This window comes from Eublepharis macularius, chromosome 5, assembly GCF_028583425.1.
Source record: "Eublepharis macularius isolate TG4126 chromosome 5, MPM_Emac_v1.0, whole genome shotgun sequence".
Classification (NCBI taxonomy): domain Eukaryota; kingdom Metazoa; phylum Chordata; class Lepidosauria; order Squamata; family Eublepharidae; genus Eublepharis; species Eublepharis macularius.
In genome coordinates, this window is record NC_072794.1 from 132068047 (window position 1) to 132093188 (window position 25142).

At 41.8% G+C, this 25142-nt stretch overlaps 2 protein-coding genes across 2 annotated transcripts in view; both read left to right on the forward strand.

Moving 5' to 3' along the window:
- The window catches only part of CHD6 (chromodomain helicase DNA binding protein 6), a 196989-nt gene extending 179761 nt beyond the window's left edge, over positions 1–17228 (forward strand). Inside the window, exons 37-40 of the mRNA XM_054979661.1 lie at positions 259–441; positions 526–645; positions 11794–11898; positions 14236–17228. Of these exons, the coding sequence (XP_054835636.1) occupies positions 259–441; positions 526–645; positions 11794–11898; positions 14236–15138 (1311 nt within the window). The 3' untranslated portion in view covers positions 15139–17228. The remainder of the gene's footprint in view (positions 1–258; positions 442–525; positions 646–11793; positions 11899–14235) is intronic.
- A 5471-nt stretch (positions 17229–22699) lies between these two features.
- RBL1 (RB transcriptional corepressor like 1) overlaps positions 22700–25142 on the forward strand; it is a 37342-nt gene continuing 34899 nt past the window's right edge. The window contains exon 1 of the mRNA XM_054980899.1: positions 22700–22878. Within this exon, the coding sequence (XP_054836874.1) occupies positions 22720–22878 (159 nt within the window). The 5' untranslated portion in view covers positions 22700–22719. The remainder of the gene's footprint in view (positions 22879–25142) is intronic.

A 25142-nucleotide genomic window follows, 5' to 3' on the forward strand; every position in this document is an offset into this window, starting at 1 on the left:
TCATGTAGTATCTGTAGTATGTAAAGCACTGCTTTTGACATACAGCTGCCCTTCTTGATGGGAAAGTTTGCTGTAGGCTTCTATAACATTGCAGAAGTTTCTCATCCCTGTAATAAATAGCCTGAGTTTGGCCAGGAACACTGCCATGACAGGATAGGAGAGATGATGTTCCTTCTTCAGTGACATTTGGAAAATGTTATATTGCTTCAATATTTCAACAATAACTTTTTATTTCTTTCTTCCCGTGATATTATTCAGGAAGATCAAGCCCAGACTGTACCAAGTAATCCAAACCCTGATGGACCAGCCATCTCTACCTCAACTCAGCAGACAGTTCCAGGCGCTAATGTCCAGGCAGAGAAGATTGTTCCAAACAAGACTCTTCTGGACTGGCTGAGACAGCAGTCCGATTACACCCTTGAAATTCCTGGATTTGGCACAGTAAGTACAAGTCTTTCATCTCAATGCTATGCATGTTTACTCAGAAATAAGCTGCATCTGCATTTTTTCTCTTGTTACTTTCAGACTTTTTCAGAGAAGCCTAAACAGAGAAGGCAGCGCTGTAAGGACCCCAGCAAACTGGACATAAATTCTCTGACAGGGGAGGAGCGAGTTCCTGTGGTCCACAAGGGTACAGGACGAAGGGTAAGCAAATGCATGTTCTGCACTTCGTCCGTTGAATGATTTAGCACAGTGTGCATTCTCCACTTCAAAAAAAAATAATCCAGTCGTGCAAGCTAAGTATCTGTCTGCACCAGTCCGTTTCTTCATGATGAAGAAAATGCAATCTTAAGTTTGTCTCTCCTTGCCCTAATATATTCCTTTGCTACATTTTGTATATGAGGACTACATATGCAGAAGGAACAGCACCCAAATATTTAACCACTGCCTAGGTCTGTCATTCATTCCTATCAGCAGATAAATACTAACAGAAGAAGGTTGCAGCTTACGGTTTCTCATGGTAAGTAAGCTGCAGTTTTGTACTTGAGTAGATCTGCTGGTTAGGAAGGAGGCAGTGTTCCTTGCTGTATTTTTCCAGATATCACCAGAAAGATTGGGGGTAGGGGAGTGTGTACTACTGCAGTTAGTGAAGTCCTAATGCATGACACTCGGATTTATTTATTTATTTTACATTATTTATAGTCTGCCTTTCGCACTGGGACTCAAGGTGGATTACATGGTATTAGTCAATGCAATCCACAGCTGGGACATTAAAAAAAATGCATTGGGGTATGCAGATGCAAATTTGCAGAAATTGGAGACAGCAGAAATCCAATACAGAGCTGAAAACAATGCTAAAAGGGTTAAAAACTCTGAACATCCTTTATTCTGTGTACTGTACTGTGCAAAGTGTTCTGTGTGTATTGTGTAACATGTTGTGTGTGGAGACAAGTCCAGAAGCCATATCCCACTAGACTGGGACCAGGGGGAAATGGGCAGGGTGGGTGGGTGTTTGCCTTCATTGCCTATGCCGTGGAGAATGCTGGTACCCATCTCAATGAAGGAGATGGGAAGAAATATCTGAAACTCTCACATAGCCTAGCAGAATGTTTTATTATACTTTGATTAGCTCTGCCTAGCCTTTATGTTATATTAATTTCCCCTGCATTTCTGTGCTCTGTACTATATCTAGTAGTAGCATTATAAAGACCTTTCTCTTTTTAAGAAGAAGCCTGTGTCCAGTTTCCTCTCTATATGCTCAGTTCTCTGCATGTGTTCAGAGGCTTATCAGTGCCAAACTGCTGGTGAAAAGGAAGCCTAAAAATCATTTTCGTGATGGCAGAACTGAAGGATGGCTGACCAGGGTGAGGGGAAGTATGAGGAATTGCCCTCTTATATGCACACACATCTTCCCTAGGGCTGAAATATGAGATGTGAATATGGTATTCCCTGACATGGAATGTAATACGGGATTTTGCAACTTCCAGTCCTTTGGGAAGAATATGGCTATATCCTTTGAGATGAATTGCAGGCATTGCCAGCTCTTCTCAGGATTTATTCTGGGAAAATTCATGGTGTGAAGACATGGAAGGAAACGGGGGAAACCTCATCCTTATCCAGAGAAATCAGGAAAAATGGCCTCAGTGTGGGCAGGACTGTGAATGGTCCACAAACTTTCCTTTTCACATTGCATCCAATTCTGCTTTCCTACAATCTTTCCTAAGATATAATAGTAAAGAAGGTTTACAAAAGATCACAGCAAAGCCAGCGGAAAGTCAGATGGTGCACAAATGCATCATGTTGCTGTGTGGAAGCAGGAAAAAAATCTGCTTCATATTAACAGCCAAGCTGAGCCAGTATGCTCATGTGAATGTGACCTAGGTGTATTTTGATTCGGACTACAGGGAGAGGGGCATTAAGTCTCTTCTCTCCACCACATTGTTTTCCTGACTATAAACAGCACTATAAACAGCACTGAGGAACCACTGTTTGCCCAACTGGAAAAACCTAAATGTACTGATGGCTTCATATAGGTTTCTCCATTTCGGCTAATAGCAGTTCCATAAGACTGTTTCAGGTGAGGAAAATATTACTGGGGTTGGGTTGAGGAGGCTTAATTCTCTTCTTCCCATGTGGCACAGTCCTGGCCCAAGTCAGGTCCTTGTGACTTCAAAATTGAGTTCCGAACACACAACTCTCAAAACACTTCTGATTGAATTTTCTTGTGGCAGACTCAGGGAGGATACAAGGGTAATGTAACATATAGTTCATCTACGGTCTTCCTGTGCAGTCCCACATGGGACTGCACATGCACAGGCCTGCTGATTTCAGATATTTTTATAGCTCAGAACCACTAGGGGGCACCCTCGCCTCAACACGCATGTGTGGTCGCTTTTCCTGCCAAAAACAGCTCTTAAGAGGCAGGGCGTCCCCGACGTACCCTCAGTTCCTCTTTTGCCGCCGGTACTGGAGGTTCTAGTTCACTGTTTGAGCTTTATTGTTCAGCATTGGTGAAAATGTCGGAGAAGGCTCTATTTAAGAGGTGCATCTTCTGTGATAGGAAAATGACAAGATCTGATGGTCATTTGAACTGCCTGTATTGCTTGGGGGAGACCCACAACACACAGGCATGCAAACACTGCTATACCTTCACCCCGAAGGTCAGAGCAGAATGGGTGAGGAGATTGCAGGCCTCATTATGGCAACAGGCCATGGCTGCGACGGACCCACCATCCAGGATGAAGGCCTCTGCTGCATCGAGTTCTTTGACTCTACCCGATCGCGGGTCTTCGGGAGCAAAGACACCATGCTCCCATCCATCCCCAGCCCATACGGAGTCGCGCCCATCATTGGATCCAATTGCCTTAATGGCCCGCAGCTCTTCGGTGCCGGTGATGCCTACCTCAGATCCGACTCCCTTGGAGTTGAGGACTCCTCAGAGCGGGACATCTTCGGCACCGACTGTTAACCCGGACCGTTCACCTCGGTCCCAACGGGACAATTCCGGATCAAAGGCTTCAGGTTCCAAGATTCCTCAGAGCAGAACGCCTTCCATGTCACTCGCGTCTTCAGACTGAAGGTCCCCTCAAAATCAGCAGTGAATCTTCCTCAGTTCCGAAGGCTTCGGAACTGACGGTGGTATCGGATCCACCTTCGAATCTGGAGAAAAAGAAGGAAGAAAAGACATCAATCTTCAAAGCGCGAGAAGGCAATCTTAGAAAGCATGATCTCCTCCCAGACTTCTACTGAGCCTCAAGGGGACGTCAGATTCGAGCCCCGTGATAAGAGGCATCGGGGGTCGAGCGATCATTCATCACCCCACAGTTCCCCTCATTCTAAGAGCTGGTTGGAGGAAGATGTGATTCTAGTAGAGAAGCCCCCTACTCCATCGGGGCGTTCCAGGTCACCGCACCACAGCTCACGGTCATCGCACTCTTCCCGAGAAGGAAGAGGATGTTTCAGACATCGGATGAGCCCTTACCCATATAGAGAGGGTAGCCCTTACTCGAGGAGTTACTGTGCCAGTGAAGATGCAGCTTTGTATCGCCACCACAGAGAAGGCTCCTACTACTCAGAATGTCTGACTAGGGACTGCTTGAGGTCCCTAGCAATGAGGGCATACTCCTACACTGGTACTAGAAAAACTCGGAGATGGGCCTTGAGGATGGCTCCCTACAACCTAGGCCCTGCAACTCGCCTCCATCTGACTCTCCAGAGGGTGTGATTGGTCCTTCAGAGGAAGCCTCACCGATGGATGATTTCCGTGCATATTCGGAGTTGCTTCAGTGCATGGCTAAGGCTCTAGAGGTAGATGTGACATCTACGGAACCGAAGTCAAAAGACAAGATCCTGCAACACATTTATTTGGGATCTACTCCTGCGATAGCCTTTCTTATCATTGAGAGCTTTGTGGATCTTCTCAATGGCATAATTCTGAAACCGGCTTCCACTCCCACCACTAATAGGAAGACTGAAAACCTGTATAGGACCAAGGACGACCCCTGCTCCTTCCTGTCTCTGCATCCTCCTCCTTTGTTGCTTGTTATAGAGGAAATACAATCCAAGCCTAAGCAAGGGTCTCTCTCAGTGCCCTCGGATAAAGAGAGCAGAAAGATAGATGTTATGGAGCATAAGATGTATACCTCAGCCATCTTTAATATTAAAATAGCTAATTATGCAACCATGATGGCAGTTGTTACTCTGGAATAAATTTGCCACCTTTATTCCTAAATTGCCTGAAGATCAAAGAATCTTTCTCAAGATCATCCAGGAAGAGGTGGTCTGTTTGTCTCGCCATCAAATCAACACTAGCAGAAACATGGCGGACACTTCTGCAAGATCATTACTCTCTGTAGTAGTCCTATGGAGATTTGCCTGGCTGAGAACTACAGCCTTACCGGCAGAGACCAAGACCAAGGTTGAAGATCTCCCTTTCAAGGGACCTACCCTCTTTTCAGAAAAAACAGATGACTATCTCTCTAAGAAGTGGAAGGACAGACTTACAGCTCGCTCCTACAGAGTTATTTCCCAGCATCATTCTTCTGGAAGATTCCAGTATAGATCCTTCTCTCGGGGTCATCAGCACTGCTTCCATCCTTACCAGGGGTATGCCTACCATACCCAATGGTCCTATCAGAGCCCTCAGTCGTCCTTTTCTAGGAGAAAGCAAAATCATAAGGACAAACGGGAAGCTCATCAGCAGCATTCGAAGGAGCAGGCCCACTCCCAAAAACAATTCTGACAACTACAGGGACCTGATCCTATGTTTGGGATCAGACTGGGTTCATTTTTTGCAGAATGGTGCAAGATCACCTCTGATGCTTTGGTTTTGAAAATTGTTCAAATTGGTTATAAAGTTGAGTTTTTACAGTTACCTTACCTGTGACTCCCTGTTTTTTTCTGATAAAGGGGCCCAACCAGGGGCTGTTGTCGGTGTTCTCAGCCCTTCTGGACAAGGGAGCCATTGAGGAGGTTACAGGTCAATCTTCACTCTTGAGTTTGTATTCTAATCTGTTTGTAATAGAGAAAAAAAATGGGGGTTTTAGACCTATTTTAGACCTCCGTAATTTCAATAAGTTTATTCGAGTTCATAAGTTTAAGATGGTGACCTTGCAGGCAGTGCTGATGTTGCTGCCGCCGCCACAGTCTTGGTTTGCAGTGATAGACCTGAAAGACGCCTATTTTCATATCTCAATGTTTGAGGAACACAAGAAGTTCCTACACTTTACCTATGGGGAATGAGTCTTCCAATATAGAGTTCTCCTTTTTGGATTGTCCACTGCTCCACAGGTTTTTACTAAATGCGTGGCAGTGGTAATAGCCTTCCTGAGGATCCAGGGATGTTGCATTTTTCCCTACCTGGATGACTGGTTGATTGTCGGTCAGTCAGCTGCCGATGTGACTAGACAAGTCACCATAATTTTATCCACCTGTTTGAAATTGGGTCTGTTCGTTAATCAAAAGAAGTCTAAACTTGACCCTTCTAGGGTTAGTTAATTGGAACTGTTATTGATGGTGTACAGAATGCAGGGTTTTTGCCTTCAGAGAGAGCCCTGAAGATAAAGGCGCTGATAAAAAGATTCAAAAGATGCAGATTCCAGTTCGCCTGACTGGTTCAAACCTTATTGGGCTGCATAGCCTCTATCACTGCTGTAGTTCTCCTAGCAAGTCTACATATGCACCCATTGCAACTTTGGTTTAGCGCTGTGTTTTGCCCTGAGCGGGACCGCCAGCTCAAGAAGTTTAATATGCCTTGACAAGTTCTGGGTTCTTTAGATTGGTGGATGATTAATTCTGATCTGTTTAAAGGGGTTCGTTTTGGTTGTAGACAATCACATGTCTCTGTTACTACAGATGCATCCACCCTTGGTTGGGGGGTTCACTGTAAAGGGTATGCTCATGATGTATGGGATGAATCTGAACAAGAGCACATTAAACTTTTAGAATTGAGGGCAGTGTTATATGCATTGCTCTCATTTGCAGATACTGTAAGGAACAGGTCCGTCCAGATACTTACGGACAATATGACAACAGTCAATATGACAATATGACAACATATGACAATATGACAACATAAACAAGCAGGGGCGCACAGTGTCGGTGGCTCTGTGCAAGGAAGAGTAGAGAAACTCTGGAACTGGGCCACGGACAATTCAGTTTGGTTGATAGCAGTCCATATCCCAGGCATAGACAACACAGTAGCGGACCGTCTAAGCAGGCTGCAGGGGGACAATCACGAGCGGTCGCTGCAAGATGTCTATTTACGCCCCGTATTTTCAGAGTGGGGTTTTCCAGACATGGATCTGTTTGCTTCCAAAGAAAATCACAAGACTCCTCAGTACTGTTCCAGAGGCAGCGTAGGCTGCGAGACACTTGGGGATGCATTTCAACTAAAATGGTTCACTCACCTCTTTTACATGTTTCCCCCATTTCCATTTCTGGTCAAGGTGATCAGCAAGATTCAGGTGGATGGAGCGTCGGCCATCATCATAGCCCTGTACTGGCTGCAGCAGCCGTGGTTCCACATTCTCCTAAGATTGCAGTCTCGACTGTACCAGTTCCCAATAGAACCAGATGTTATTGTGGAAAGGTGTATTCCACCACAGAGTAGAGAAACTCAAACTCACTGCCTGGCTGATCCTTCAGCGCACACCTTCTCTGAGGGAGTGACTCGTGTTACAAAATGCAAGACGCTTGTCCATTCATCAATCCTACACCATTAAGTGGAATAAATGTAGCATTTGGTGTCAGGAAAGGGTCCTTGATCCTCTTTCTTCCTCTCTATCAGGAATTCTAGATTTCCTTTGGGAACTTAAACAAGGGGGTTTGTCTAATTCTTCTGTAAAGGTTTACATGGCGGCCATTTCCGCCTTCCATCCCCCAGTAGATAGGAGAACAGTTTTTTCTCACTATACTTCCAAAATGTTTTTAAAAGGGTTGAATAATTTGTTTCCCCCTGTCAGGGCTATAGTCCCACAGTGGTCCCTACCTTTGGTTCTCACCAAACTCATGTCTAAACCTTTTTGAACTGTTGGCCACGTGCCCCTTGCGCTTTCTATCCATGAAGGTGGCATTCCTGGTAGCTGTTACTTTGGCCAGGAGGGTGGGGGAATTAGCTGCGTTATGCTGTGAACCCCCTTATTTGAAAGTCCATGCGGAGAAAGTGGTCCTTAGGACAAAAGTAGACTTTTTACCTAAAGTAGTGTCTAGCTTCCACCTTTCCCAGGAACTATCCTTACCAATGTTTTTCCGTAACCAGAATTCGGAGGCTGAAAAGGCCCTTCATTCGTTAGATGTACGTAGGGCAATTCTTTTTTACTTAGATCATTTAAAGCCTATTAGAATAGATTCTCACCTGTTTGTGTGCTTCTTGGGCTGAAAGAAGGGTAGGAAGGCTAGTCCCCAAGCCTTGGCTTGTTGGGTGGTTCAAACTATTTTGTTGTGTTATAGAACTGTGAACTTACCTTGTCCATTGGATGTTCATGCTGATTCCACCAGGTCTCAGGCATCGTCGACAACTCTCCTGAGAGGAGTTCCGATCTAGGATATCTGCAAGGCGGCGATGTTGGCATTAGCTGACACGTTTGTTAAGCACTATGCCCTTGACGTCCTAGACAGAAAGGAGACGGCGGTGGGCACAGCAGTTCTGCAATCAATTTTCCTGTGACAACTAGTCACTACTTCCACCCAGGTAATTAACTTTTGTAATCTCCCATGTGGGACTGCACAGGAAGTCCGTAGATGAAAAACAGTGTTGCATTTACCTGTAACTGTTGTTCATCTAGGTCTTCCATGCAGGCACACATATCCTCCCTCCTTCCCCATGAATCTCTTTGGTACTTACCCTAGGGTTCAGCCGCAAAAGAGGACTGAGTGTACATCGGGGGCACCCTGCCTCTTAAGAGCCGTTTTCGGCGGGAAAAGCAGCCACGCATGTGCGTTGAGAAGTGAGGGCGCTCCCTAGTGGTTCTGAGCTATAAAAATCTCCGAAATCGACAGGCCTGTGCATGCGCAGTCCCATGTGTGCCTGCATGGAAGACCTAGATGAACAACAGTTACAGGTAAGTACAACACTGTTTTTAAGCCCTGATTCACAAAGTACTTACTTGCATTTAGGAAAAGGAGTGGGCTACATGGTATGTTTGTACCTGTTTTGTATCTCTAGATTCCACTCTCCTAGCTGGCAGACAAATACTTGTAAACCAGTTCAAGTAATGGCAGGCCTTCTAAAAGAATTCCAGAAAGTCTGTACAGATTTTCATACAGCAAGGGTAACTGGGATTGCTTCTTGTTAATTGTATTCCTGTATCGTCCAAAAGAAGAGCATAACAAGTGTTTTCTGCTATGTACAATAGCTCCAACTGACGTCCCTGCTTCAGAAGTATTAAAGGCCAATACCCCCAAGCTCTTCAAAATGCTTAAACTCCCCCTCTGCTCCCTATTATGCTCTTATGCTCTGCTCTTCCTTCACTTTGTTCTCAAAACTGAATTGCTAGTGCCAACTTCCTCTCAATATTGGCTGTTAAAACATATTTTTTTGTAACAAGGAAAATGTAAGCTGCCTAGGAGGTTTTAGAACAATCATAGGCGACTGGAATGCAAAAGTAGGAGACAAAGCAGAATCAAACATTGTTGGAAAAGTTGCACTAGGATCATGAAATGAAGCAGGAGAACAATTCAGAATTTTGTGAAACCAACAACTTGTTCATTGCTAACACACGCTTCAGGCAAACAAGTACAGGAACTCAGTACAGGAACCAAATAGATTACATAATCGGAAACAGAAGATGGAGAAACTCTACTCTTTCTGCTAAAACAAGACCATGAACTGATTGTGATCGAGATCATGAATTGTTACTATCAAAAATTAGAGTAAACCCGAAGAGAAATTTTGAAAGAATTGTAGTTCCAAAGTATAATCTAAATAATATTCCTGAAAAAGACCATTTAAAGAACTGATTTGCATTACTAAGTATAATTGATCATGAACCAGAGCTATGGGCTGAAACCAGAGATATTATCAAGGAAGAATGTGCAAAGACTGTTCTGTAGCCAATAGAAAGATGGATGATGAAAATCTTAAAACTGATAAAGATGGATGATGAAAATCTTAAAACTGATAAAGATGGATGATGAAAATCTTAAAGTTGATAAAGACAGAAGAAAAGCAACATCAAAAGATGATAGAAATAGTATAAGAACTCTAAATGCAGCTTTTCAGTGACAAAGAAATCTGGAGACAAAAAAATCTATTATAATAACCAGTGCAAAGGAAAAGAAGAGAACAACAAAAAAGGAAAATCTGTACTACAAGATCCAGGAAATCAGATGGAAATTCAAACCATGGTTTGTATGCTGAAAGATCAACACAGAAATACAGTATCCGATCAAGACAAAATAAAGGAAAGATTGAAACAATACATTGAAGAACTATACAGAAGAAATGGAAAGATGACAGAGGAATATTTTGACGAAGAACCCGAATTCTTAGAAAGTGAAGTGAAAGCTGTACTTAAAGCAATTGGGAGAAACAAATCACCATGAGTTGATGGAGCTATTTCAAGGTACAGAATTGAAATTAGTATCAAAATCTTTAAAAGAATCTGTAAACAAATATGGAAAACCATACAGTGGCCAACAGACTGGAAATGCTCAGTCTGCATCCCGATTCCAAAAAAAAAGAGAAATGCCAAGGAGTGCAACAACTATTGGGCCATCGTGTTAATTTATCACACAAGCAAAGTGATGCTCAAAATTCTACTGCAGAGACTCTTACCATACATGGAATGAGAAATGCAAGACGTGCAAGCTGGATTCAGAAAAGGAAGAGGCGCTAGAGATTACGTTGCAAATTTAAGATGACTAATGGAGCATTACCGGGGAATTTCAGAAGAAAATCAGCCTGTTTTAGATTACAGCAAAGCTTTTGACTGTGTGGACCATGAAAAGCTATGGAGAGTCTTAAAAGAAATGAGTGTGCCACACTATCTGATTGTTTTGATGCACAATCTGTACTCTGGACAAGAGGCTATCGTTAGGACAGAATATGGGGAAACAGAATGGTTTCCAGTTGTCAAAGGTGTCAGACAAAGATGTATATTATCTCCCATTCTGTTCAAAATATATGCAGAACATACCATAAGGAAAACTGGGTTAGATTTAGAAGAAGCTGGAGTGAAAATTGGTTGAAGAAACATTAACAATTTGAGATACACAGATGACACCATGTTACTGGCAGAAAATAGTGAAGACTTGAAACAACTACTGAAGAAGGTTAAAGAAGAAAGTTCCAAAGCAGGATTACAGCTGAACATCAAGAAGATGAAGGTAATGACTACAGAGGAATTACACGATTTTAAGGTTGACAATGAAGAATTTGAAATTGTTAACGATTTTCTATCCCTTGGCTCAATCTTCAACCAAAAGGGAGACTACAACCAAAGGAATCAGAAGAGGATTGAGACTTGAGCAGCCATGAGGGAACTAGAAAAAGATCCTTAAGGATAAGGATGTCTTTCTGAGGACCAAGTTCGAAATAATCCAGACTATGGTATTCTCCGTTACGGTGCATGGATGTGAAAGTTGTACGGTAAAGAAAGCTAACAGGAAGAAAATTGATTCATTTGAAATGTGGTGCTGGAGGAGAGTTTTGCAGATACCATGGATGGCTAAAAAGACAAATAAGTGGTTTCTAGATCAAATCTGAATTCTCCCAAGAAGCTAAAATGACAAAACTGAGGCTATCATACTTTGGTCACATCATGAGAAGACAAGACTCACTGGAAATGTCAGTAATGCTAGGAAAAGTTGAAGGCAGTAGGAAAAGAGGAAGTCCCAAAATGAGATGGCTTAACTCAGTAAAGGAAGCCATGTCACTTGCAAGATCTGAGCAAGTCTGTTAATTATAGGATGTTTTGGAGGTCTTTCATTCATAGGTACGCCCTGACTTGGAAGTGACTCAACGGCACATAACACACACCCAGAGACTGGGAGAATAGATGTCTCATTGGTTAAGGTGGCATTGCCTTGACAGCACATGGCATGATCATGTGTAGCCATGATAGTTAGATTGAGAAATATTATTGTGAACACAAATTACTTGCATGTTTTTGGAGTTTTCCCTTTCATATAAAGAATTATAAAAGTCTTAAGAAGATCAAGAAAAGAAACTTGGTAAATAATATATTTGGACTATTATTTTAAGAGGAAGTATCCTTGAGCAGCAGTTTCTGAAGAGTAGGGGAATTGACTGAACGTAATCTTGGTTTTCTCTCGTTGTTTAATCATATTGTTTATGTAATTGTGTTTAATATATTCTGCAACAGAGATCATCCTTTTAACTGTGTTTTATAGTTAGGAGGAGCCATGGCACCAGCACTAAAGGAACTACCAAGGTGGCTTGATGCTAACATGGAGTATGCTGTTGCAGCTGACTGGTCTGGTATTGTTAAGCTTTCAGTAAGTTATCACTTTGGATGTCACATTTTTCTTTCTCTCACTTTTTCCATTTCCCATTCCAGTGAGTTTTCATTAAATAAATGGTGAAAACTCTACTGCACACACTCATAGGATTGCTGGTATTTGTACATTAGAGTGAGATATGCACATATTACAGAAATCTTCACAATAGAAATCTAACAGGAATATCCCCTCCCCACTTGGGGCAAAAACAACAAATAATTACTATTCCATCCATGACACTTAAGTATGTGTGAACATTGAGAAAGAAAACAACTGTGTGGGGGGGGGGGTTTGGCGGGATTTCATAATAGCACCAAAGATAAGGTTGAAACCAGTTCTCCAGAAAATGCCAATCAGGCTGAAATAAATTTGGCTCTTCTGGGAGAAATGTTTCTCCCTTCACTGCAAATATCATAAATACTTCTATATAAATAAAATTGTCTTGTTTGGAGTGGTGTGTGTGTTTGTTTCTTGGGAGGCATTTGATTGTGATGTTGCAGATTTTGTGGTGGGTAGTGAATTAAAGGTTAACTACTGCCTTGTAGACAAAGAAAACATGCTGTTCTGTTTGTAAAACTATGCCCTTGTCCTCCTCCTTTTCCTTTCATTATCTGTATGCCTTCCCAACCTTTTTTAGCTGTGGAATTTAGTGTGGTGCCCTGCATGAATGAGATGGGAAGCGGTGATATGGGAAGATCTAAAGAATCTAGAGAGGAAAAAACAGCCTCAGCCATATGTAGAGTTGCCATGTCCCCTTACCCTTCCAGCAGGAGGGAGGGACCTAGCACTTACCTTGAAGATCTTCCTTGCGTGCGTCGACGCAGTGATGCTACTTTCAGGAGTGATGTCATCACGCTGGCTGCAGGAATGCTCCCGCACTTTGCATGAGGCCAATTCTTAAAGAATCTTTAATGAAGTTAAACAATAGACTTGTTTGGGGCCAATTCTTAAAGACTCTTTAATGAAGTTTAAGAATAGACTTGTTTGGGGCCCAAATCAGCCCCAAGCAAAATGCATTCCTGTGGCCAGCATGATGATGTCACTCCTGAAAGTGACATCGTCATGCCTCGTCAGGAGCATGTATCTCATGCGGGAGTTATTTTGCCTCTTGGGCCCATTCCCCACGCCTCCCCCACGCCGTCACCAAGGTACTGGCCGTCCTAGCCATATGCCTTTCATTACTCAACATCTGTTGCTAAAATAAGTAAACATCCAGAGCAATATAATAAACATTCTAAATAGGCAAACTTCATTAATGCCTACACTTTTTTGAGTTCTGACTCCTGCGCTTGTGCTTAGCTGTTGACATACCTTTATATAATAGGAAAATCCTCAACCACCTTTTTTGAGTGCTCATTATGTTGCATCTGTAGCAAGAAGAGCTTGTTCATATGCTAGTATATAACCAGGTACATATATTTCCAAGTACCATACCAGCAATGGTTGTTGTGGGTTTTCCGGGCTGTATTGCCGTGGTCTTGGCATTGTAGTTCCTGACGTTTCGCCAGCAGCTGTGGCTGGCATCTTCAGAGGTGTAGCACCAAAAGAAAGAGATCTCTGAGAGAAACATCAGGAACTACAATGCCAAGACCACGGCAATACAGCCCGGAACGTCAGGAACTACAATGCCAAGACCACGGCAATACAGCCCGGAAAACCCACAACAACCATTGTTCTCCGGCCGTGAAAGCCTTCGACAATATACCATACCAGCAGTTTGTGTACTCACTGATGGTGGTCACATTCTAGTGAAGCACAAAACAACTTTTCCCTTTGTAATATAGTTGCTCATTATCAAAAAGAAGAAGAAATACCAAGAACTCTGATGATATGGTTAGGATGTCTGACCTCTCACCAGCTTAAATATGAAAGGTGGCTTATCAACAGTTAAAGATCTCTTGCGTTCTCATTGTGAATTGGGGTTTGAAACTCTTATTCCTTGCTCTCAAAACCTTGAGAATTAGCTGAAATATATTTATATCTCTTGATATATCAGAAGGTGCTTGAAACTTAGAGGAAATGTTAAGTAAGGTACAAGACGTTATAATGTTAATCTGTTAAAGGGGACTGTACACATTTTAGTGTGGATTGGTAATTTTACCTATATCACTAGGGAGAAATTTTCACACAAGATTTTGTTGTTTGTTTAATTGTTTTACATTTACACTAGCAATATTCTATTTATAGGACTCTCATTACTGCTCTTAATTTTCATAAATAGTCATGCAGAAGAGTACTTGAGGATTTATTCCATGAGAGGGTTGGCTATAAACCCACTATGGAAGTGTTTGGGATGCTAACAATATTTGAAATGTTTTTCTGTTTCTTTTTCAGGGATTTTTACCTGAAAACAAGTTTAATCGTATCCTTACTGAGCCTGTACTTCGAGATGCTGGGCCTCGGCGGAGAGGCAGAAGGCCAAGAAGTGAACTTTTCAAAGCTCCCGGCATAGTAGCAGATGCTTCTTCTGGAATGGGACCATTATTCATGAATGGACTTATTGCTGGAATGGATTTAGTAGGACTTCAGAATATGAGAAACATGCAAGGCATTCCTTTAACTGGGCTGGTTGGGTTTCCTGCTGGATTTGCAGCCGTGCCTGCTGGTGAGGATGTTAAAAGCACTCTGAGTATGTTGCCGATGATGCTGCCAGGCATGGCTGCTGTACCACAAATGTTTGGTGTTGGAGGTCTCCTCAATCCTTCTCTGGCAACTACTTGTACTTCAACTGCTCCAACTTCATTAACAAGCACAACTAAAAGTGGTACATCACGTACAGAAAAGGATGCTGAAGACAAACAGAGTGGCCAGGGTGCAAAAACAGAAACTCTTTCTGAAGACAAGTCTGCTCCTAGTTCATTTTCTGATCAGTCAGAACCTGCAATAACTACCAGTAGCCCTGTAGCTTTTAACCCATTTCTTATTCCAGGAATGTCATCTGGACTGATCTATCCCTCAATGTTTCTTTCTCCTGGCATTGGCATGACGTTGCCAGGCCTTCAGCAAACCAGACACTCAGATGCAACAAACATAGAAAGCCAGAAGCGAAAAAGAAAGAAAACTAAAGGAGAATTAGCCAATCCAGAACCAGAAACTCTGTTATCTGAAAAGGAACATGCAAACAATCAAAACTGTTCAGAACAAATACCATCTGTGTCAACAGAGAACGAACATGATGTACCAGCAGAGGAGGAGGAAGAGGAGGAGAAGTTAAAAGAAATTAAAGATACCAATTAGAACTTTTGTTTATTTCTGAGAAAAATATTGTGGCTTGTAAGTTTCTCATCCCATAAATATTTGTTATGGCCCTTTGTCCCCACTTCGCCTTCATAAAAACCTGTGTTTCTATAAGTAATATTATCTGCCTAATTCCTGGTAAGAATACTATGGTGACATGTTAATAGTTGCAAGGTCTTGCCATATAGATAAGCAGTGTTCTGTGATTAGTATGGGAGGCACAGAATTTTGTTCGATTGTCCAGCTGTTCATCTCCCCCTCCCCAAATACGTAATAAGTGCTTGATCATCCCCCAAACTGCTTGCTTGTTTTGAGGTGGGGAAGTCAGAGAAAAAGAAAGTGCTTCTCTCCTGGTGTAAACACAAAAAAGAATACAGGAAAAGGTAGATGTTTTTACAATGACACTGAATTTAAAAAAAAAACTTGTATTTTGGGGTAAAAAAGCACAGTTATAGTAAGTGCTAATGTGTATTTTTTGATTTAAAGTATTTCCCTATTTTATCATGGTTACTAGAATAGTAGTATAGACAGAAGTATATAACTAATGATTGAAATGCATATATTCATTTCTTTTTTTAAAAAAGGCATTATTGGTAGATATATAATTTACTCCTGTTCACACTACAATGTTTTGGAAACAACCTGCTGTAAGTGAAAAGATTACCTGAACTTTTATATTTCTAAAACCAAATCTTGTTTTATGTTAAGGTGCATTTCAAGTTATTCTCCCCCCCCCGCCCCCCGCCCCCCGCCGCCCATTTATTCTTTGAAGGTCATTTCCAGCTCTTGCTGAGGAAATTACGCACATCTTCCATGTTCCTTTTTTTATTTGATTTTTGCAGTAGCCAGGGTGGGGAGGAGAGTTACGGAATTTAATATATAACTACCAGATGCTTTTTCATTTTGCTGTTGTTCATTTCTCACAGAGGTTGCTGAAGAGTATTTTTTCCAATGAAGAATAGACCATTGATTTTAATTTTCTTATATAGGAACTGGGACTGAGGTTTAGCAATTCTTCTCCTTCCTGATAAATGATGTTATTTTTGAAAATAGAATTTTAAAAAGCTGTATGCTGGGCTTTTACATTGTAAATCACTTTTGAGAAAGACTGACAGTTTCAGAGCTTGAGTTTATCCTCTGTTTCTAGTGTTAGACTGTGAAGAAAACATTTTTCCTCTTTCTTTCCATTCCTCTTCATCCCTTGCTCTATATCTCTGCACATAGATGCATTTTGTGTAAGTGGCTGAAATTAACCCTTTTAAAACAGAGTTTTCTAAAGCTTAGTATGCTGAAACATCCTACACAAGCAATTCTTACATAGGTTTTGTTTTTTCCCCCACTCTGTCACTTTTCTTTTACTTGGGCTTGTTCTAATTCACAGCTCATGTTTCGAGACTTGAAAAAAACAACAACACTTAGTGGTGCGATGTTTAAATGGCAGACCATTAGAAGGGGCTTGGAAGTATATGCTAGTATTCAGTTTCACATTTGGTTTGTCACAATTTACTGTATTTTTTACTTATTTTTTTCTGTTACAGTTTTGCTAATTTATCAGATGGTCCAAATGTTTTGACATAACTATTTCAATTTGCATTATTTATTTATGATGCTTTTTTCATTGTCTTTTATACATTTGGGATTATAAAGTATGTACAGTTTAAAATAAGCATCTCAAAGAAGTCTGTTACCCATGAACTAAAAGTAAGTCTGTATGTTGCAATGAATTGCTCTGTCTGTTTACCCAGTTGAAATCAATTTGATCAGTTTATTCAATTGGTTATGTTATTGCAAAAGAATTGGATAATGAATATGCCCTATTTAATAACACCCTGTAGCACAGATACTGTATCACTATTGACAGATTTCTTAGATATGCTGCTATCTCTGTTTAACTAACATTTTGTTCAGTTTTGCCTCCAGTGGAAGCAGAGAGAGGTTTTTTTCAGCTGTTAAATCCAAAATCAATATAATTTATTTATGTAAAAAAATCACTTGATATATTTTTGAACCTTTTAAGTACTAACTTTTTATTTAGTAGGAAAACATGTACTTGCCCTAAATACTTTAAAAATACAAATGCTATAAAACTTCATATATCTTGAAAGCCTTACTATGAATGGATGCAGATTTTGCTGTGGAGTCTAGCTGTAATATATACAAGGATTATTTGCTAGGCCAGGGTTACGCTTGTCAGGAACAGGGTTGAGTGTGAACTTTATTTAGTTTGTCGGCATGTTCTATATACCTTGTTCTTTCTTATTTAATGTGTGTGTCTGAGTGTATAGGCTTCTCTTTGACTTCAATGTGTGACCCTTTTGCACTGATATTGAGCTGTTCTGGCTTATTTACAGCGAAAGGCATAAATGGCTTCTTATTTTTTACCATAATCATCTTCAAGAATGAATGCCAGCTGTTTGACATATTTCATGAACACTCACACAAACATAGATGAATCATCAAATGTGCTGTTAAAATAAACTGTCTGTGCTTGTAAAAATGAACAAATAGATTTAAAAGTCAGATTTTTAATTTTTCAATTTAGTGATGATCATTTTTTTAAAAAACAAAAACCTTGGTGGAGGTTTGCTAAAAATGTGTATATCCTTTTCCAGGAAATCTGATTGATTTGCTTGACTGGGAACTAAACATGGTTTGCCTTTTTCTCTGCATGAGCACTGTTGGCCTATAGTTTACCTTTCATTTCATGTGATCCAAGAAGCCCTTTCTATGTAAATTAGGCATCACTTTTGCGCTAAGTAGGAGGTCTTATTAATTGCAAGGTATTGATTTACTTTTCAAGAAATTAAGCCATAGTATTATCCTTTTATAACAGATAGGACTTTAAAGATTCACAGTGTTTCATGCCACTTAGCTGTATAAGGGAGCCCAGTCTACACAAATAGAAATGCTCCTTGCTGAAAGGAGCATTCTGCAAGACTTCCACCATGATGATAATCTAGCAATTTGTACAAATCCCCTGGTAACAGTAATAATTATTTTGCATTTGCACAACACATTGCATTAGTATGAATAAAGCATGTAGCTGTTTCACCTGTTAAGATCCTGAGCATTTCCATTCAAAAATTGTGCCATGGTGATGATAGGCTCTAATAAATGCTTCAACATTGGATTCCTAGTAACATTCCTCAGGAACACAGTTCTCTTATGTAGAAATCATCACCTCCTGTTAGAAAACCAAAAGGAAAACTTTTAATTATAACAAAGCCTATATTTTTCAGTGAACTGCTCTTATCCTCTATGAAAGAGAAATGGTATACTTCAAAATCATTTCCATGGTGTTTAGCTCATCAAGACATGAAATAGACTGACCAAGACAGGAGGGTCCAAAACCTTGCATCTTTGACTGTAATGAACTCCAGAGTCCAAAACCAAGAGATGTTTTCTGATGTAGAGCATTCTGCTTATGCAGAGTCTTTTCAGGAGATTCAGGTTCATCACAGGGCTGTTTATACATTGGCAAGCCTTTTATTATCCAGAATGTACTGTGATTTTATTAATCCTTCCTTGTGATATTTATAAATACGGGTAATCTTATTTCTAGTAAGATAGCCTTTCTGTTTGGGAGGTAGGAGGACAGTGTTCCTTGAGACAACTATGGTTTTGTTATTTGTGTATTTAAATGAATTTCTATTATACCTTTCCATTATGCAAGTGTTCTAAACAGTTCAGAAGCACAGACTAAAGTTGGGAGTAACCATTCTGGAGACTGCACAAGCTGCCTTAAATTTAAATCTGAAGTCAGTGAGAAATTATCAAGTTACTGAATTGCTTGACTTTGATAGGGAAAACTAGCCAAGGCCATTGCTAGCCTCTGAAAAATTCTAGTATCACAGATAAGGAACTATAAGAACCTCAATGAATAGACCTAAGTAGGATTCTGAGGAGCAAACTACATGTTTGAGTTGTTAATGAGTTGGGTCCAGGTTCCCCACAACCACGCAGCAGCTACGAGGAATGGCTGTGGGGGAAAAAAATAAAGGAGATGGGAAAAAAATAAAGGAGAGCCCAAATGGGCTTGGAATGTCACTGGGGGAGGAAGGGTTCCTGCCTTCTTCCTAAGCAGAAACAGCACTGGAGGGAGGAGTTCCCCATTTTTGTTTTTCCATGTAGAGCAGCAACAGACCCAGCTCATTAAAAATCCAAGCATGGAGTTTAGCCCTGAGTAGTCCTGCTTAAGATTTCTCTGTCACTATCCTGCCATTTCAACAGCATGATTAATTTATCAGAGAGAAAAAATGAGTTGTAAAACTCTCTGGATAACTAATGCAAAATATGCCAAGGAGTGCACAGAAGCCCAACAGTAGGATGATAGCAAGCTGAAGAAACCCTCTAAGTAGTTAAATGACTACATTAGGAAGAGTGACATTGAATCCTAAATGAGCTGTCCCAGTAGATCTTTGAGGGCTGAACAGGTGTGTTCATTGATTAATAATTTGGCGTTTGATTAAATTAAATTTACATCCTATCAAATATGTTGATATTTTTTAGATATTGAAGGAAGTTTAAGAAACAAAGTGTATAATGTAGCAGCAATTGTTTTCAATTGTTATGTTTTGTAATACAAATATCATTGGAAATGTGTATACCTATTTTCCAGAGAAGATGGAAATTCTTTTGAGTATCTCCTAGTTTTCCTCCGCACCAGTCGTAATCTTTCCTGTGTGTGATGCCTGAATGTGCCTTAAAAACAGGTATGCATGCTTGTATTGCAGCCCCGAAACTAGTGCCCTACTGCTCATGGTTTATACGTGCATTCAAGTTTCAGCAAGTACCACTTTTGCTTTCAAAAATTCTAGCGGCTTGGGCTGACTGTCGTTGAGAAAGCTTCAGGTGAGTAACCATGGTAGGTCTGTTATAGTAGAACAAAATTTGAGTTCAGACCAGTAGCACCCTTAAGGATCAACAAAATTTTCTAGGATAAAAATTAATGAAAGCTATAACCTGGAAAATATTGTCTTTGGGGGATAAGCTTTCTCATAGGCCAGAGAGCACATCTGAAAAGTACATGAAGCAGCAATGAGTAGATAGGTATATACACTTAGAAAGTAAAACCAAAGGGTTAAGTAAAACACAAGATGCCCATGTATGCTGCTGTCTTTGGAACTGCTTGAAGTTGTTTATAAAACTTTTGATTTAAAATATTTATAAACCATATATTTTTAAAATATTTATACATTGCTTTTACCCATGAGATGGCCCCAAGATTGTTTATAAGGCATAAATCATATCAAACATACAAAATTTTGTTCTGAATACAAAAAAACTGTTCACAGAACAGTTGACGTTTCGATAAGTGATTATATAGCAAACTTCCCACCTAGCTCACGCTCACAACGTATATCTGACATCGGCTCCAATCCACTAAATTTTCAAATCTTGCAGTAGAACAGCAAGATTTCAGTCCAGTGGCATCTTAGAGACCAATAAGAGTTTGATAATTTTCAACAGTCAAATCTCCATTCTTCAAATATCCCTTCAGAAGAAATGAGATATCTGAAAAAGGGAGCTGTGACTCTCGAAAGCTCATACCCTGAAAATCTTGGTTTCTAAGGTGCTACTGCCCTCAAATCCTGCTAACCTCCTAAAGTGGACACGTTAAGCGAGTTGATGCACCCCAAAATGGGATATACTAAAAGGAATGGCAGGATTGCCCATTGAAAATAATGGGAGAGGCTTGAATGCCCATTGGAAATAATGGGAACATGGAATGCCCATTGACTTGCATGGGCTCCATTGAAACACATTAGAGCAAAAAAAAAGGTGTGAAGAAAACGTGGAATGGATTTTGAAGGAAAGTCTCAGGGCCCAGATAGACTGTTCTGGGACTGGATTGACAGGCCCCTGACTGGAATGACGGCCCCTGGGTGTGACAGAAGGGCCCTTGGATGGGAATGACAGGACCCTGAATGGAATGGAGGCCCCTGGGTGTGACAGAAAGGCTCTGGGACTGGAATGACAGGCCTCTGAATGGAATGATGGCCCCTGGGTGTGAAAGAAGGGCTCTGGGACTGGAATGATGGCCCCTGGGTGTGACAGAAGGGCTTTGGGAATGGAATGACAGTCCCATGAGTGCAATGAAAGCCTCTGGGTGTAGCAGAAGCTTTCTGGGACCTAAAAGACTCCTCCTTGAAAGGACTGAGACTCTCTAAAATATTGCAGAATTGTTCTGGGTCTGGAATGACATGCCCCTGAGTAGAGTAATGGTCGCTTGCCTGTCATTCCAGTCCCAGAGCCCTTCTGTCACACCCAGGGGCCGTCATTCCAATGAGGGGCCTGTCATTTATACATTCATTCATTAATTTATGTCATTTATAGTCCGCCTTTCTCACTGAGACTCGTGGCAGATTACAAAGTATGAGGTTAATACAATCAGTATCAAGTAAGTACATTTCAATACAATACCATAAGGTTAACGTATACAAGTTTAAAGACATAGCATTAGCAAGGATCCAAGACGTAGTCTGGCACACGCAGGGGGCATCAGTCCATCCTGGAACCTGTCATTCCAGTCCCAGAGCCCTTCAGATATACCCAGGGGCCATGATTCCAGTTAGGGGCCTGTCTTTCCAGTCCTAGAGCCCGTCTGTCACACCCTGGGGCCTGCCATTCCAGTCAGGGGGCCTATCATTCCAGTCCTAGAGCCCATCTGTCACACCCAGGGACCATCATTCCAGTCAGAGCCCTGTCATTCCAGTCCCAGATCCCCTCTGTCACACTTGGGGGTTGTCATTCCAGTCCCCAAGCCCTTCTGTCACACCCAGGGGCAGTAATTCCACTTAGGGCCATGTCATTCCAGTCCTTGATCCCTTCTCTCAAACCAAGGGGCTGTCATTCCAGTCCCAGGGTCCTTCTGTCACACCCAGGGTCTGTCATTGCACTCAGGGTCCTGTCATTCCCATCCAAGGGCCCTTCTGTCACACCCAGGGGCCGTCATTCCAGTCGGGCCTGTCAATCCAGTCCCAGAACAGTCTATCTGGGCCCTGAGACTTTCCTTCAAAATCCATTCCAAGTTTTCTTTGCACCTTTTTTTTGCTCTAATATGTTTCAATGGAGCCCAGACTAGTTAATGGGCATTCCAGGTTCCCATTATTTCCAATGGGCATTCAAGCCTCTCCCATTATTTTCAATGGGCAATCCTGTCATTCCTTTTAGTACATCCCCCCACCCACGCCAGCTTCAGAGAAGACTCGTGTATTCTTTCCCAACCTCAGAAGCGAAGTCCGAAGGCCCTCCTTTGTTAAGCTCAGAGATTCTTTGTGTTCGGATAGGGAAAGTTTTTGTCGAAAGTTTATAGAAGGGGGCTGAGAAGAACGTGGAATGGGTTGCGCCAACGGACAAAAGTTTCTCATAGCCAGCCTTGTACCCTCCGTTCGCAATCCCCTCACTAGGGCATCGCAGAGCAGCCCTTCCGCCCCATCGATTGGGAGGGCGGAGGAAAGGCGGGGCTGGGAGCGCCGCCGCCTCCCTGCCCGCTGAGGCAGTTTTGGCGCGCTCGGCGCAAAGGATTGTGGGCCGCATCGGGACTGGATGCGGGGAGGGGGCTGCGGGCGGGGATCCATCATGTCGGGAGAAGAAGATCCTTCGGGGCAGTCGGTCGCAGCTGAGTGTCGAGTGCGGGCCGCCATCGACCGCCTCTGCCAGGACCTCAACCTGGACGCGGGCAGCGCCGCGCAGGCCCTGCGGGACTTCACAGCGCTGCGAGGCACCTACAGCCTGGAGGTGGGATCCTGCCTGTCAAAGAAGCGGGCGGTGCGATGCGAGGCTTTCTCCCCCGGGGAGTGGAGGAGCCGGGTCAGGGGGCTCGCGGTTGTCAAGCGTTAGCGTGGCCTTTCGCCCGGCAGCCGCTTCTCTGAGGGCGAGGCCCTTTGATAACACGTTCTGTGAGCTCCGGTGAGGTCGCTTGCCTTTGGCCGCGTGAAGTGAATCGGGCTGCAAGCCCAAGGATGCTTTCTTGGGAGTAAGCCACATGGGATAACGTCTGAATATACCTCCTCTGGGTTGCTCCTTCGGCCACGTCAACCGCACGCCCTTGGGGGACTGGGAACTGCCCTGCTCCGCGTTAACCAGGAGAGGGGGGGGGGCTCTTACTGAACTTGGAGTTGTACTTAGGACTTGGCCCTGGGAAGCTAACAGGACACGGGTTACTTAGATGTATGTCCCACTGTTTTAAATGGGTGCTTCCCCAGTGGAGCCCACCGCCCTCGCCTCCGCCCTCGCCCAAAGTGTTGACAAAATAACTGTATCGACTGCCAAAACCTGTAAGGTGCCATGTTGAACCTTCACAACAAATCCACCCTCCCACCTCCTCAATGGCATAATAATACTTAGTAGGACCAAAGGAACTATCACGAATAAGTTTTCAAATTCTCCATAGCTCTTGATCAGGCTGTATGTTTTACTCTATGAAGAGGGAACTCAGAAGATGGCTTACTAGTTTATCACAGTTTGATCCTAATAAAGGATTTATTTACTTATTTCATTTATACTTACTGCCTTTCTCCCCAGTGGGGACCCAAAGGAGCTTACATCATGCGCCTCTATTTTATCTTCACAACAACTCTGTGAGGTGGGTTAGGCTGAGAATGTCACTGGCCCAAGATCACCCAGTAAGCGTCCATGGAAGAGTTGGGATTTGAGCTAGGAGTCTCCCAGATCCTGACAGTCGGACCACTACATCATCACTTTAGTTTACAAATAAATAAATAAATATTAAGATGGTCCTAAAGTTCCTGGGTTATGAATGAGTTTCTTGGGTCTTAAGGTTGATATGATAGCCTTGGCGGTGATGTCTGGAGATAGCTATACCTCAGTGTTAAGTATATTTATTTAGAAGAAAATCCTGCTGAGTTTCTTACTGCTTTAACTGAGATGATGGGAGGAGGAGGACTTTCTCAGTGTTTACACTTTACACGTGGAACTTCCTCATTTCTATATTCCTGAGTCTCCTTTAAGTTTGAAGTACCAGGTGATTTTAAAAAAATTCTACTCTTTTTTGTGTAGCAAGACTAGCTTAATCCTTCTATAGCTGTGGTTTTATCAATTGCTAAATATTATTATATTCTTACATTTTGTTTTATCTGATGCTGAATTAAATTCTTTAAACTTTAACTACTTCTGTTCTTGTTGTTGCTGGTGGTGGTTTTTGCAGCTTTTATTTACTGGTGGTGGCCTTTGCAATTTTTATTTACTATGATTTGTTTATTGATTTTTGTACACCACCTCTTTGTGTACAACCAGAGGTTTGTATAACCTCTGTTATGATACAGTATATAACCCCTGAAGTAATAGAATTTTCACTTTAGTGAGTGTGCTACAGTATAATCTCTGCACTGTTGTAGCACAGTGGTTAAGTGGTTCAGCTACGAATCAGCACTCTACTGGTTCGAATCCTGCTACTGCCATGAGCTCAACAGGTGGCCTTGAGTAAGCTACTCCTCTCAGCCCCTAGCTCTCCAGCTGTATTGTGGGGATAATAATAACACTTAACTTGTTCATCTCTTTGAGTGAGGCACTAATCTGTCTAGAAGAGTGGTATATAAGTGCTGTTGTTGTTATTACAGTATATGAGACTAAATGCAATCATAAGAACATTTCCCTTAGAGTAAGCCCTGTCAAGTAGGATTCTAAGAACGCCTCCTTGTACTGAAAAGTCCACTTAAAGCAAGTTTTCTTTGCAAGCATAGGAAAAAATGGAGCTCCTTTATGTTAATGTTAACATAGGGAATTGAGCATTATAGTGCCTCAGTCAAAATGTTTCTCTGCAATTTTAAACATAGAAGCTAATTCTGTTTTGAACGCAAGTCTTGCTATTGACTTCCAGAAACACTTGTATCATGGATCAATTTAATATGAAAGCAGTGCTTGTTACAACAAGATATTATTACTGGCATCTTTATTAAAAGTTTGTGTTGATTCTCATATCCTTGCCGCAAAGAACCAAAAAATTGGCACAGTCTGCAGTTTAAAACAGAAATAAAATTTTG